The following is a 15,698-nucleotide window of genomic DNA, read 5'->3' on the forward strand; positions in this document are numbered from 1 at the left end:
TGGAGCCCATGCGAGAAACTGACCATCTGTCTATAGAATGCAACAGGACAGCCACTTGGCCCAGAAGCTAGTCAGGATCACTGCAGTAGCATGTTACTACAGTGTTTAATGTGGGATACTGCAGTTCGGACTCCAATCGAGTGATAGTCCTGTCCGGACCATGGCGTTGTACTGACTGGACCTTCGCAAATTGTAATTCAAGACACCGGTTCTACAAGGATTCTCAGGTTTGGTACTGTATATGAAAAGCTACATTGGTCCAGCTATACAGTACCAAACTACGTTAAAAATATCCATACCTGGAATTCTTCAAGCTAAAAAAGTTTTGCCTTCAATTAGATTTCAAACAGTAAGGCTAGGTTCACACTGGTGTTATTGCAGACTTCGCATGTGATTTGCACGTCATTTCTGTGCAAATCACATGCGATGTCTGTGCGGTGCGAATGCAGCTATATATTTTGGCTGAAATCGTATTCGCACCAAAATGATGTAGGACCCTCTACCCCCCCCCCCAACCTAAATCGCATTGTATGGGTATACAGACCCATGCAATGCAATTCTGGCAATCACACTTCATTTTGCAATCTGTTGCAGGGGGTTGTTAGGACGACATTGACACCACCGCAGATTGCATGGACGCTGTGTGATTGCGATGCGGGAAACACAGGATTTTCTGCATTTCCCGCATCAAATAAGTGTGAACTGAACTTTAATGTATAAGATCTTGTTACTGATCACCAAGATTTACCCAACTAGCACTGCATATAGATTGGTTGATTATTGTTTTTCATAATTGCTACTCTCAGATGATAATCTAAGCGCTATTTTGAAATTGCTTTGTTTGATTGCCACAGACCAGGGCAGTACATACAGTGGAGACTTGGAATCTGAAGCAGTGTCTACACCACACAGCTGGGAAGATGAATTAAACCACTATACTTTGAGGTCAAACAACTTGCAGGAAACTGATGCAGAGCTTCAGCAACTTTCCAGAGTGGGAATTGAGCAGGACTTGGAGACAGACTTCCCAACAGGTTGGTGAATGGTAGATCTTTATAAAAATTTCGAAGCATTTAGGTCAAACGGACCTGGACATTTTAGGCTAGGTTCACACTATTGCGTCTCGGAAACACGTGCTCAATCATGCACATTCCCGACGCACAAAAAACGCGCTGCTGTTTAGCACACCCATTGGAAACTGTGGTGTGGTTTTGCACGCATTTGCAGTGATGTGAATGGAGCCTTAATCTAACTTGAATATCCTTCATTAATTATGTATGTGTTAAATTTGCAAATCTGAAGTCTATATTTGTTTATTAGAGGTAAAAATATTTTTATTGGCGGCAAATCAACATTAAACAGGTCATGCATTACAGACAATACAGTTTTGTAGAAGTTAGATAATGTAGTAATAGTAAGGGTCAACAACCCTATCAACGTTATAAAGGAGAGTCTCACAACGTCTCCAATATGACACGTCTATAAACAGGAATAATTTGAAACATCAGACGTACAGACAACAAATATACTATCACTTTAAGCGAGCGAAAGCCATCACTCCACGCCCAAACTGGAGTACAGAATGGTGCTGTGCTGATTTCGATGGTCAGCCGCCAATCATGAAAGGATAAAAAGAGGAGAAAAGTTAACGGTTTATTAAATGAAAGGGTCTGTAAGAAAAATAACACTCAGTGTGGGTAAGGGGTAAATATTTAAGTACTTTAGCACAAACCACAATTAACCTTTTTTTTTTTTTGGCCACCAACATAACTTATTGGTGGCAGTAATGACGCATAAGCACACTCAAGGCCACAATTGCAGCCCTGAGTTTGATTTGCTTTTTTAAAAAAAAGACTATAGGCCATTTTGTAGTAAAGATTTGGGGGCCATGAAGCCAGGTGAAGCAACTGATCGAGGATGCCGTTTCCTTGATCAGAGTTGTCTGAGTGCACCGGAGGCATCAGTGTTTCAGACGACCCCTGATGTCTCAATAAAGAGTAACTGATAAAGCACTGTCACATAGGGGGGCTTATCAGCCACTTAGTGATAGCAATAAATTTAAGAGAAAAAAAAACACTTAATGGAAAGCTACACAAATGCATGTAACATGACAATTAAATAACACATGTTGGATATCGCAGGTGCATGTAAATCTAACAAGTCTGCTTTCGTGGCAGATAGGATTGGGTAAAGCGAAGGGGGACCACAGATCTTCTGCTAATCTCCCTTCGCTAAAATTAACACTGAAGCGATCTGCCACTTCCGGTTAAGACTGTCATTTTCCCCAACAACAGAGGTCAGGGAAGAAGCTATTGAGCACAAGCTGCGCTCAATTGGCTCCAATGAAAAGCCTGTAAGACATCAGGGGGTGTACATGTTATAAATCTCTTCACATACCAGCCATTATTCATAGTTCACTATAACCTGATGACCTATAGGGGCTTTTAAAACATCGCCTATTGAAAATTTTAAATACCGAAGTTATCGTTTCACAGCCCTACGTAATTTTAAGGTGTAGATTTACTCAGCACAGCCTCATTTTTTACATTTAAGGTTAGGTATGCTACTGTTTGCTCAGCATAACCTCATTGGTTATATTGTACTAAAAATTGGGTAACTTTTTGCGTTTTTTTGCCAGAAAATTAATTTAATGTTTTTCTTTTACAGAAAATTTGCGCATGATAAACTGTTTCATTAATACCATATAACATAAAAATTTGGAGCTCCGACTACTTTACTTATCCAGGGTCTCTGCTTTCAGAAACTTTGTTTGGAGGTTTTAACCAATCTTCAGGCCTAAACTGATACCTTAATCCTACAGTACAGGATACAGGCTGGCTGGACACTGGCAAAGCATTGAACATGCTCCCTTGAGCGTAACCCTATATTCCAAACAAACTCTGTGGACCTCAGTTTTTTGCTACTGTCCTTGGTGATGGACCTCTTCTCCCTCATGGAGAGGTTTCTATAACTAACTAGTAACTATAACCGTATAGGCAGTGCATTTGGATCAGGTGCCCGCCATGGTACTGAGTGGAATGAGTGTAGTTAGTCGCAGGGTACTATACAGTTCGAGGGCTATTCCTTTGGTCCCCAGACCCTGAACACCCCTCCACTCTTCGGGGGTATGCCCACTGTCGCTAGCAAGCCTGGACCTATACAGGGACCAGCAGCATGAAAAGGTAAGACAGGTTCGACCTGTTTGTTGGACAGTTACAGTAGTTTTATAGTAAGTATGAGACTTGATTTATGTTTGTGGTACACATATTAGTGTCTCCTGTATAGTATTCATTTTTCTGTTTAAAATATTTTAAAACCTGTACTTGAGTCTTGAGGTTGAATTTTCACTGTGGAGATATTACATCACACAAAGGTCAAACTATTACCATAACTTTTGCCTAAAAGCTTGCCAACATCTGTGCAATTTCATGCACAGATGTCAATGAAATCACTAAAAATAGTGCAGCAACGTTTTTCCAATCTGTGCAAGTCAGAGCACTGATTTGAATGGTTCTATAGGCACAAAATGGGGTGTGACTTGTCATGCAATTTTCAACTGTCAAATCGCATGACAAGTCGCACTGGTGTGAACAGGGGCTCTACGGACACACTTACCCCATTTCTGCAATCTAGTTTGTGAGTACCCCATAGGGCAGAGGTGTTTAATTAAAATTTATGGAGGTCCAATCAGTAAAATTTTCTTCCAGCAGAGGTCTGAATCTCACGCTTGTGCTATGACTCAGATTCTCCACATCACAGACCCACCCCCTTCACACCACAACCGGTCCCTCTTTTTAAAGCACAGTCCACTTTTACATTGCAGAGTCCCCTCCCTTTCACACTATTTGCATCACAGCCCCCCCCCCCCCCTTTTTGCCACACAGTCCTTTTCTTTGCATCTCCCCTTCTCGAAAATACAGCCCCACCTTTTACAGTATAACACCCCTCTTTACATCACATCCCCCCCCCTTCCCCTTTACAATACAGCACTCTTTAACATCATATTCCACCTTGCCCCCCCCCCTTTACATTACAGCCCTTCCTTTACGTCAGTTTCCCACCTTTATAAAATATATAGCAGTCCCCCCTTAGGTCACAGCCCCTTTTTACATCGTATTGGTTGCAAAGCACTCAAGCTACTCAGTGACATTGCTTCCCCCTTGCATCGGAGCAGAACCCTATTTTAACACCTGTCTCTACCTTCTCAGACGTACAAGAAGTGGCCTACCTGCCCAAGGTAGATCTTTCTTAAACTATGTCAGAATTTCTCAGAAATCAAACGGCTTTAATACAGTCATCCTTGTCCAGAGCTCTAAAGCACCAAATGGCTTCTCCACCAGTGTTCCCTTTAAGGTGCGCGCGTGCGCGGACGCGCAGTGGAAATTACGTCCCGCGCAAGCACCTAGTTAGACGGCGCAGCCGCAGACGGAGCGGCCAGGGTGCAGAGCGTGCACCCCGAGAGCACGCCCATCGTGTGACAATAGCGAATGAAAATTCGCTATTGTCATACGGATCCTCCTCCTGGCCAATCAGGGAGCGGGTCCTCCCGCTTCCTGATTGGCCGAAAGGCCAACTTCATGCCATTGGCCGAGGAGGAGGCGCCGGGACTCAGGAGGATGGAGACGCGGGAAGCTGGAAGCCGGGGACTGAAGACAGAGTGCCGTGACCGTCCGTGAGGTAAGTGCACGGGGTCGCGGGGGGGCATTGCTGTGGCACTCTGCAATTTATTGGGGGCATTGCTGTGGCACTCTGCAATTTATTGGGGGCATTGCTGTGGCACTCTGCAATTTATTGGGGGCATTGCTGTGGCACTCTGCATTTTATTGGGGGCAATGCTGTGGCACTCTGCATTTTATTTGGGGCAATGCTGTGCCACTCTGCATTTTATTGGGGGCATTGCTGTGGCACTCTGCAATTTATTGGGGGCAATGCTGTGGCACTCTGCAGTTTATTGGGGGCATTGCTGTGGCACTCTGCATTTTATTGGGGGCAATGCTGTGGCACTCTGCATTTTATTGGGGGCATTGCTGTGGCACTCTGCATTTTATTGGGGGCAATGCTGTGGCACTCTGCATTTTATTGGGGGCATTGCTGTGGCACTCTGCATTTTATTGGGGGCATTGCTGTGGCACTCTGCAGTTTATTGGGGGCATTGCTGTGGCACTCTGCAGTTTATTGGGGGCAATGCTGTGGCACTCTGCAATGTATTGGGGGCATTGCTGTGGCACACTGCAGTTTATTGGGGGCATTGCTGTGGCACTCTGCAGTTTATTGGGGGCATTGCTGTGGCACTCTGCAATTTATTGGGGGCAATGCTGTGGCACTCTGCAGTTTATTGGGGGCAATGCTGTGGCACTCTGCAGTTTATTGGGGGCAATGCTGTGGCACTCTGCAGTTTATTGGGGGCAATGCTGTGGCACTCTGCATTTTATTGGGGGCATTGCTGTGGCACTCTGCATTTTATTGGGGGCAATGCTGTGGCACTCTGCATTTTATTGGGGGCAATGCTGTGCCACTCTGCATTTTATTGGGGGCATTGCTGTGGCACTCTGCAATTTATTGGGGGCAATGCTGTGGCACTCTGCAGTTTATTGGGGGCATTGCTGTGACACTCTGCAATTTATTGGGGGCATTGCTGTGGCACTCTGCAGTTTATTGGGGGCATTGCTGTGGCACTCTGCAGTTTATTGGGGGCATTGCTGTGGCACTCTGCAGTTTATTGGGGGCAATGCTGTGGCACTCTGCAATGTATTGGGGGCATTGCTGTGGCACTCTGCAATGTATTGGGGGCATTGCTGTGGCACTCTGCAGTTTATTGGGGGCATTGCTGTGACACTCTGCAATTTATTGGGGGCATTGCTGTGACACTCTGCAATTTATTGGGGGCATTGCTGTGGCACTCTGCAGTTTATTGGGGGCATTGCTGTGGCACTCTGCAGTTTATTGGGGGCAATGCTGTGGCACTCTGCAATGTATTGGGGGCATTGCTGTGGCACTCTGCAATGTATTGGGGGCATTGCTGTGGCACTCTGCAGTTTATTGGGGGCATTGCTGTGACACTCTGCAATTTATTGGGGGCATTGCTGTGACACTCTGCAATTTATTGGGGGCATTGCTGTGGCACTCTGCAGTTTATTGGGGGCATTGCTGTGGCACTCTGCAGTTTATTGGGGGCATTGCTGTGGCACTCTGCAGTTGATTGGGGCAAGCTGGTCACTCTGCATTGACGTCCCCCCCCCCCCCCCCCCATTGCTCAATCTAAAGGTTTGCGCTCAGAAATTTTTTTATTTGCTCAGCACAGTAAAAAATTAGAGGGAACATTGTTCTCCACCTCCACCTTTTCTAGCGGAATCGAAAGTGGAACTACCTCCTTTAGAAGAGGTAGACCTAGATAACATTAGAGAAGACCTGTAAGCTTCTATATACCTGATACAGTGGCTTCCCACAATATGCTTGTCAATGTAAATTATGCTCACTTCTGCTGTGTGCAAAAGCCTCTGTACACTTTGTGTGCAATTATTGAGTATTTTGGCCAAATCATAATTTTTATGCATATTTGCATATTGTCCATCTCCAAGCAGTTTAAACTGGAATGCCTACTGGATTTAAGCATATCAGGTGATCTGTATTTGTGTAATGAGGAAGGGTGTGGCCTAAGGAGATCAACACCCTGTATCAAGGTGTGCATAATTAGGCAGCTTTTTTTCCTCAGGCAAAATGGGGCAAAAAAATGAACAGACTAAAAGTCTGAAATTGGAAAGTATTTCAGAGAGATGGAGGGACGCAGCAAGAATTGCTAAGATATGGGGGGGGGGGGGGGGTTGTGGTCAGAACCATCAAACATTTTGTTTACAAATAGTCAACCGGGTCGCAAGAAATGTGTTGGGAGAAAAAAGCATATTAACTGCCAAAGATTTGAGAAGAATCAAAACAGGGAGCTATCAGGAACCCATTATCCTCTGTCATATTTCAGAACTGCAACCTACCTAGAGTGCCCAGAAGTACAAGGTTTTCAGTGCTCCGAGACATGGCCAAAGTAACGAAGACTGAAACCTGACAACCACTGAATAAGATATCAGTTGAAATGTCAAGACCTGGGCCAAGAAATATCTGAAGACAGATTTTTCAAAGGTTTTATGGACTGATTTTATTAGTGTGACTCTTAAAGGACCAGATGGATGGGCCTGTGGCTTGATCAGTAATGGGCACATAGCTCCACTTCAACTCAGACGACAGCAAGGTGGAGGTGTGGTACTGGTATGGGCTGGTATTTTTAAAGATGAGCTCCCAAACCTACTGCCAGTTTTTAGAAGACACTTTCTTCAAGCAGTGGTACAGGAAAAAGTCTGCATCTTTCAAGCAGACCAAAATCTTTATGCATTACAACGCTCCATCGTGTGTATTGAAGTACTCCACTGCGTAGCTAGCCAGTAAACGTCTTTAAAGATAAAAAAAATGACATGGCCTGAGCACTGACGGAGTACTTTACTAATAGTGCCTTCAGCCTCATTCTTCTGTGTTAATGAGAGATTACAAGATGACATTCATCCGTTTGGTGGTGGCTTCTCTTCATCAGGGGGAATTGCCAATCAGACTACCCGCCTCATCAGGAAGGTATCAAGGTTTGTGGTAAGAGCGTGGGACCTCAGGCAGATGCAATGGAGGCGCTGGTGGGACCAGTATTGTTTTATTTACACCTTTCTACTGCTCATGCTGCTCCCTTACCTGCTGTGCAGGATGGAGGCCAAGGTGATTCTGTTAGCTCCAGACTGGGCTCATTGTGCATGGTATGCCATCACGGATGCTCCCTGGCGATTGCCTCTTTGGGAGGACCTCCATTGAAAGAAGCTGAAGTTTAAATCTTATTGATGTGCAGTAAACAAAACAATGGTTTTTGGGAGAAACACCCATTGTTTTATGTATACTTGGTCTTTTGGAGAAATATTGATATTTTTGCAATCTCGTGGATCAGATGTTTTAAGAAGTCTCAATAAAGATGTACCATACTATATCATTTAGATTTTTGATTATTTGGTTGCCCTTAAAAGTCCCCTTAGAGGATGTTTACATGATATGGCAAATTGGTTCTCTCTGGTCTGCATTTTGAATCCATCAGAGAACTCTTTGGATGATCTCTGCTGTAAAGTGGCCTCCTTAGTGGCTATCACATCTATCAGGCATGTCTTTGAGCTTACAGGCTCTCTAGTAAGGAACAATTCCTGATCCTTCACAAATAAAAGTAGCCTTGCAGCCAATACCCATTTCTCTACCTAAGGCTGTATGTACCCTCCACCTTAATGAAGACTCAGTCCTTCCCTCTTTTTGCCCTGCGCCTAAGTTCCCCATAGAGATTGGCCTTCGTTGTCTGGACATTGTCAGACTTTCAGAATTTATTGAAAGCCAGTTTCCTTAAAGAGAGACTCTCTTCGTCTTGTCATCAGGGCCTCGCAAAGGACATCCTACTTCAAAATCCACTATTGGCAAATTGCTAAGATGACTCCTCAAGAGCTTGCACTCTAAAGGATAAAACACCTCCAGCACTTTAATGTGCTTACTCCATTAGAGCATTGAGTGTTTCTTTGACATTCTGGCATCAAGCCTATTTTGCCCAAATTTGCAACGCTGCCTCCTTGTTTTCAGTTCACACTTTCTCCAAGTTCTACCTGGTGAACTTCGAAGCTTCTGCAGATCTAGTTTTCAGCTGAGAGAATCGTGCAGCAGCACTCAGAATTGGGTCTGCTGACCCTTTTTATTGTTAGGCTTGTAGGTACGGTTTCATCTTTTTTCCTTGGGGATATCCCAGGGTCTAGGGATATCCAGTCTTTGTCCTGTACTGTACAATTAAGATGAGAGGATTTTTTTTCATATCCTGGAGTACAGTACAGGTCATCGTCCACTCTGTTCCTGTGTCACTCTACATTATTTGCTAAAACACTTAGGTCTCACGGAGTGGGAAAGGGTTATAGGGGCATCCCGGGGGGGAGGGGGGGGGGCCTGGGGATGTCCAGCAAAGTTGCTAGTGTCTAATCACCTGAAGATAGCAGCCTATAACTCAGGGTCTTTAAATATTCAGCCTTTGCCCTGTCCTGTACTGTACTCGAAGACAAAAAAAAATTTACAGGCCTGTGATCTTGTTTGTGGTGGATGGAGGAATCTGGCTGAACAAGAAAAAAAAGAAAAAAAGCAAAAATGAAGTGTTTGGACCGCTTTAATTTCACCTAAAACCTGACAGGAACTCTAACCTCACACCAATTTATCCAAAACTGGAAAGAAAAATGTTTGACTTTTTTGTCCGCTCTAAAATGAATTTTGGTGGCAAATTTGTTATAGAATACTATTCAGTAGCAGAAACGCAAGAGTGCACATTGGTACCTGTCCTTTAATTCACTTTACAGAATCATTTGACCCACTCAATAAAGGTTCCAGTGCATTTGGCCGGTCCAGAGGCAGACGAAAACACAGAGATGGATTTCCCCAACCCAAAAGACGGGTAAGTGGGAGCCTCATATCCATGTAAATCCTACTCCTAAAGGAGAAACTCAAATGTGTCCAGTGGAATAGTAGGGTTTTTGGGGGTATCCTGCTCCTGAGTAGATGGCTGATGCAGTTTAATACTTAAGCATTTATAGGAGCAATAGGCAAATCTTTATTTTGCAATATGTATGCAATTGCAATACTTTGAAAGTTTGGTTTGGGGGTCAAATGGTAATAGCCATGTTTTCTGTAATGCGTTTTTTTTTTTTTTTTCTTTCATTAATATTTCACAAATGCAAGTTCATGTTCGGTATGCATTTCTCTATAATGTTTAATTAGCCTCATCTATAAGGACAAAGAAGTGATCTTTGTGCTGCATAAATTGTGCCATATTATGACCACTCTTGGCCGAAGAATAGCATCTGCCTTGAAGGTGATGAATATGAAAAGGCACAACTCCTATGAATAGTCTTCTCCCATTTGTTGCAGGAACTGAGAAAATTTTACATTTAAAAGGCACATTAAAAACCACAGGGTTTACTCTATTTGGTTGAATAACCAGCATCATTTCATTAATTCAGACTACAAAGTGTCCCAGAGCCTTTTTTTCCATTTGTGTACTGCTCTTGTATTTGTGAAAAATCTTAAATTAAATTCTTACTCAAATATTTGTTTAATTGTTAAAATGTCTTTCATATTTTTTTCTTTTACTTTTTCATTCATGTAGTTGCATCACATCTCATAGGCATTGAGATTATAGTGGAAACTTTGCACTCCATTCTGGGTTCCATTAAGGTGAAGGGTTCCCTCATACATACACACATTACAAAGACTACTTCAGATATAAAGCTGGCACATGACCAATTTAATACTGTTACCGTGTTGGTCTGTAAAGTGCACTAGAAATTTAGCATCTTCCTCAACCATTGTCTATGAGCAGAGAAACCTTCCATCTGCCTTTAAGACCAATTCAGTTCAGTTGTGGAACATATACATTGTTGTACAGATAATGCTATTTTATTATATGAAAGCAAGTCAACTGAGCACAAATTTAACTTTTTTTTATAGGGTCGCAAGAAGTCAGTAGTCACTGTGGAACCACGAAACCTTATTCAGGGTTCATATCCTGGGTGTTCGGCTTTAGGTTCCACGTTAAAATATATGTATGGAGTAAATGCTTGGAGGAATTGGGTACGGTGGAAAAACTCTCAAGAGGAGCCAGAGGATATCAAGTTTGGAGGTAAATTCAATACTTAAATCAGGTAACCAGTGTATGTAATGTCACCAAATTTCAGGCCTTTACTGTAAAGGAGATGTTTGTACCTCTGTACTTGTGCATGTCTTGCGTTCTTTTTTTTTTTTTTTAATAAAAATAACAAACATGTTATTTTTATCTGCTCTATGCAGTTGGTTTTGTACAGAGCAGCCCAGATCCTCCTCTTCTCGTGTCCCTCTTCTGCTCTCCTGGTCCCTCCCTCCTGGTGTGTGCCCCCACAGCAAGCAGCTTGCTATGGAGTCACCCAAACTGAGTCACAGATCCCTGTGTCTATTCAGACACAAACCTGCAGGCCGGCCCTGCCCCCTTTCTCTGTTAATTGTTTGGCTGTCTTTGACAGCAGCAGGAGACAATGGCGCTGCTGCTGTGTCTCAGCCAATCAGGTGGAAGAGTCCCAGGACAGCCGAGCTATTTGTGGACATCGCTGGATAGAGATGAGCTCAGGTAAGTATTAGGGGGGGCTGAGTGGGGACTGCTATACATAGGCTTTTTTTTTTTATCTTAATGCATTAAGAAAAAAAACATTCTGACTTTACCACCACATTATTAGTTTTGACTTCAGAACGGTTTACCAGCGTTGACATGCATGCATTTTTGTCCCCCCACGGCCAGTCTATTTTTCAGGACTCTCTCTACATTTTACTGTCACCCTGGAGAACAAGAAAAAAGTACATAGTGACAAAGCATGCAGAACTGAACAAGCAGCTTTATTGTAGATCTGTTTTCTCATTGCTAGTTCAGTTTTGTCTGTTCAATATGCATTCCTCTCATATTCCCTGTTTTTTAATTTTTTAGTTGCTGTGCAATTTTTAGTGTGTGCCAACCAAAAAATTGGTGAAATCTGCGTTTCTAAGATGTGATGTGTATAGTACATGTTTACCTAGGGATATTGTTTAATCCTCTAAAATTCTCCATTTCCATACCTTTCCCTCTTAGTGCGACCTGTAAAGTTAAAAGAAGATATTCTATCATGCACCTTTGCTGAACTAAGTTATGGTTTGTGCCAGTTTATTCAGGAGGTACGACGGCCAAATGGAGAAAAATACAATGCAGACAGCATCCTATATCTGTGCCTTGGAATTCAGCAGGTAAATGGTAGCAGTGGATTTAACATCCATTGCCAACCGTGTCCGTCCATACCACCATCCATACAATGTTTTTAATTATTTTTGTTTAAAAGTATCGCATAGGAAACGGTTAGTGAAGTTTGTTTCCTATAGGAAAAAATACATAAATGTATCAATCAGTCAGAAGCATCCTTGAGTGGACTAATGGATTTTAATTTTGTGTGCTGTAAATTACAAATTATATTGGCTTTTGGCCAGTAGCATGGTCATTATGATATGCATATTATGTAGTAATTTATAGTTAGGTAATTTTCTCTAGTTGGGTCTGTAAGAAGAAAAAAAAATGCATCAGTCATGTGCATTATTGTACTTGAATGCTATATCAGTAACCGCACTGATATTGACTCCATGTCCTTTAACCATCACATCGGCGTATTCTAACACATGTGATATGCTTAGTTCGCCATCATTCAGCCAATCTCTTTTCCATGTTATCCTCTGACTGAGAAATTACATTTTCTGTCGTTCATTGACGGATGCAGTTCTCTCTGATTCATATCAGTAGGGTTATACTACCCCCTACAGGAGTAGGACACTAGGCAGGAAAAAGTTCTGGCTACGCCTGTGGGCAGTCCCGGAGGGTACACCCTCTCTCTTTCTGCATAGGATGTCAGTTTTAATCTGCCTAGTCAGGAGTAAGGAGTCAGGAGTTCCTTGCTGGGATCTCTGGTCCTGTCATATAAAGTATTTATGTAGATTTTTTTTTGCTAGTCCTTTTTTCTCCGGAACTTTTTTTCCTGTGAGATTTTCAAGCAATTATGCCGGGCTGGGCGACAGACTGGACCCCCATATCCAGTGGTCACCCCAGTCTGACCAGTGAGCGTTTGCAGGCCTTAGCTCCACGCTGGGTCGGCCGCGAGATAGTCCCACTGGACGGGGACTGGCCCCGCGAGTTAAACGTCTCGCCAGGACGCACACGACAGGGTCTAGGCTGATGTTGCAGCGTTCCTATTTGGCCGACAGCCCCCCTACTCTGGTGGCGTGGGGTCCTGTCAAGAGATGGCAACCCGTCTGTGTTCCCGGTATGGTGAGTAAATGTTCCCCCCTCCCCTGGCGGATTTTGGGGTGGACGCAGGCCCTCTCCCTGGAATGGTCGGACCCTCGCACTCCTGGGTTTCCCTCTGTCCTATTTTGACCCCCTTCCTGTCCACCAGCCCTGCCCCCCCCCCACACACACACACACACACGTGGGGGACTGTTTGGGCCTACCTGAGCCTGGGGCCTAGTGTGCAGGCCTAGGGTGGGGCCGGGCGAGTGCGCTGTCCGCGGTGCTCAATGATGATGGCCTTGCTGGGGTTCTTCTGATGGTGCGGATGGGTTTTTGGTGGGTCCCCCAAAGGGCCCAGAATACCGCGATTTTGTGGCGGGGCCGCCATTTTGTTGTAGCCTCAGTCTGCTTCTATGGAGGTGGCCATCTTGGTACACCCGTTTTCGGCCATTTTGCTGGAGATTTTTTTGCAGTGAAGGCCGGTGGGAGTGCCTGAAGGACAGTGAGTCTTGAGGGTGGTCTCTCCCTCTCTGTGGGGGTCCATTAGCGCGTGCCTGACCTCCGGGGGGGCGCTGTGGGGCCGTTTTAAAAAATGACTTTTTTTTAAAGTTGCTGGCGGGTTCCTCAGGTTCAGTATGGACCCTGCGGGCCATTTTTTCCCATCTGATCCCCTAACGGAGGCCGCAGGGCCTTCCGGATCTCCACTGTCCGTCTATGCCTTTTCGGCAGTTCGGGAGGGACGCATTTGGGCCCGGGGGGTGGTGGTAGGTGCGCTAAAACGTTTCTCCACCTACCCATGCCTCTTCTGATGTCTCGGAGTCTGAGTCTGGCTCAGGCGCCGTAGGCGTAGGCCTCCCTGACGGTTCTGTTACCTCGTGCCCTGTCTCCTCGGATGATGAGGAGGACATGTCCACCTCCCCTGCCGCGACAGGCGCTGGTGGATGCACTGGCTGTTTTCGGTGCGTGGCACCCTGCAATTTGGGGCCCGCAGCGGCGGCTGCGCCTAGGACCACCCGGAGCTGCTGATTTTGTTGGCTGCTATGTAGGAGTGGAACCGTCTGAGACGTTCCCCTGGGGTGTCTAAGCGGCCGTTAGCCGTTGCCCTTTTGGGGGGAGTCTCTGGTACAGAGGACTATTTCCGCCTTTGGTGGACGTATGGTGTCTAGCTGAATGGGACTACCATTCCGGTGGAGGAATCCCCGTCCTTTAAGGACTTGGGGGAAAGGATGGCGCGGGCCGTGGCCTGCGCTCTGTGCTCCCTGGCGTAGCTGCACTGGGAACAGTGTTCATGTTTGCCCTTGCCCTGATGGGCGGAGTCCCAACACCGCAATTTGGTGTGGGGCATGTCCCTTTTGCTCTTGGGGAGCTATTGGACCAGCTGGCACAGGGGCTGCATTTTGTTTGCGATGCCGCGCTGGTCGAGGCTCCCTTGTATAACACCTTGTCGTTTTTGGTGGTGTTTGACCGGAGTCTACTTGACCGGAGTGTTGGTCTGCTGATCAAACTTCTAAGAAGGTCTTAATGGATCTCCATTTTCATGGTGATCGCCTGTTTGACGCTGCCCTGGATGACACAGGCTGTCAGGGGTGAGGGCCTTCGTCGCAGTCGGGGTTCCTCCCTTTCGGCTCGCAACCAGTTTTTTCGTCCCTTGGGGACAGTCGATGTGGCGAAGTCCTTCCAGACTTCCGCGTGGGTTCCAGACGACCCTGGTCTGGCGTACATGGGTTTGGTTTTTTCCAGACCTGCTGACAAGGCCTACGTGGCCTGAAGGTGCTTCTTCTCCCATCTAGGGGGTCGTGGACCTGCAGCTGGCCCGGATCCCAGGCTGACTGGGTCCAGGAGGTCATGCGGTCCAGTTGCAAGATCGAGTTTCGATCCGGTTATTTCCGGTAAGGTTTTTTTCCCTTCCAATGTGCAGCTGTCTACGGATCGCTTACAGGCGCTCTGTGGGGCAGTTCAGGCTCTGGTTCAACAAGCTGGACCTACTGGTCTTTTGTTGGTTCCGTGCAGATCACAAATTCAAGTTGGTATTGGTTTGCACGGTGGTGGCTTCTCTACATAAGGGGTCTTCCTGGCCTCCATAGATGTCAAGCTGCCTACCTTCACGTCCCGTTATGTTCTGGACAGCTACGTGTTCTCCGTTTTTTGCACTAGGGAAGGATCTCTTGGTTTGTGGCATTACCCTTACTCGCTTATGCTGCTAGGGTCTTCACGACGGTGTTGGCTCTGGTCCTGGTGCTGTTGCGACAGCGGGGCATATCGGCCCTGGTTTCCTGGCCACTCTGCTTCTCCGTTTGGAGTCCCCTACGGTGCTGACAACGAAGTTGGTTGTCACCGTGGGAACTCTGGTGGAGTTCAGGTGGGTTCTGAACCTTCCAAAATCATCCCTGGTCCTTTCCATGAGACTGTATTTTCTGAGTCTGACTTTGGACTTGTCCTCAGTCAGGGTGTTTCTCCCTCTGGGGTCAAAACTCTTGGCACTTTAGACTGCGGTCGACTGTTGCTGTTCCGCACATGGTCTTCTCTTTGCACCTGCATGCGAGTTCTGGGACTGATGGTGTTGTTTTTCAAGACGGTCCCTTTCGCTCAATCCCTCTGGGGATCCCCCAGGAGGCACTCCTTTTTGAAGGCGACTGGAATCCAAACTCTCTGGACTGGCGGATCTGGCTGGGCCGGGCGCCTAGGGAGTCTTGCTCTGGAATTCTTCCTCCTTGTCTACTGGACAATTGTCACCACGGATGCAAGCTTGTCCGGTTGGGGAGGAGTCCTCGGCAGGTTTTCTGCTTCGGGAGTATGGTCCCTGGAGGATCCAGGTTACCGTTTATTGTCCTGG

General features: G+C 45.7%; 1 protein-coding gene across 2 annotated transcripts in view; it reads left to right on the forward strand.

Moving 5' to 3' along the window:
- ZMYM4 (zinc finger MYM-type containing 4) overlaps positions 1-15,698 on the forward strand; it is a 209,673-nt gene that overhangs the window by 174,636 nt on the left and 19,339 nt on the right. For both annotated transcript variants that reach the window (XM_082244488.1, XM_082244487.1), the window contains exons 20-23: positions 855-1,034; positions 9,396-9,490; positions 10,543-10,714; positions 11,687-11,838. In XM_082244488.1, the coding sequence (XP_082100614.1) occupies positions 855-1,034; positions 9,396-9,490; positions 10,543-10,714; positions 11,687-11,838 (599 nt within the window). The remainder of the gene's footprint in view (positions 1-854; positions 1,035-9,395; positions 9,491-10,542; positions 10,715-11,686; positions 11,839-15,698) is intronic.

This window comes from Pelophylax lessonae (assembly GCF_965119305.1).
Source record: "Pelophylax lessonae genome assembly, chromosome: 2".
NCBI lineage: Eukaryota > Metazoa > Chordata > Amphibia > Anura > Ranidae > Pelophylax > Pelophylax lessonae.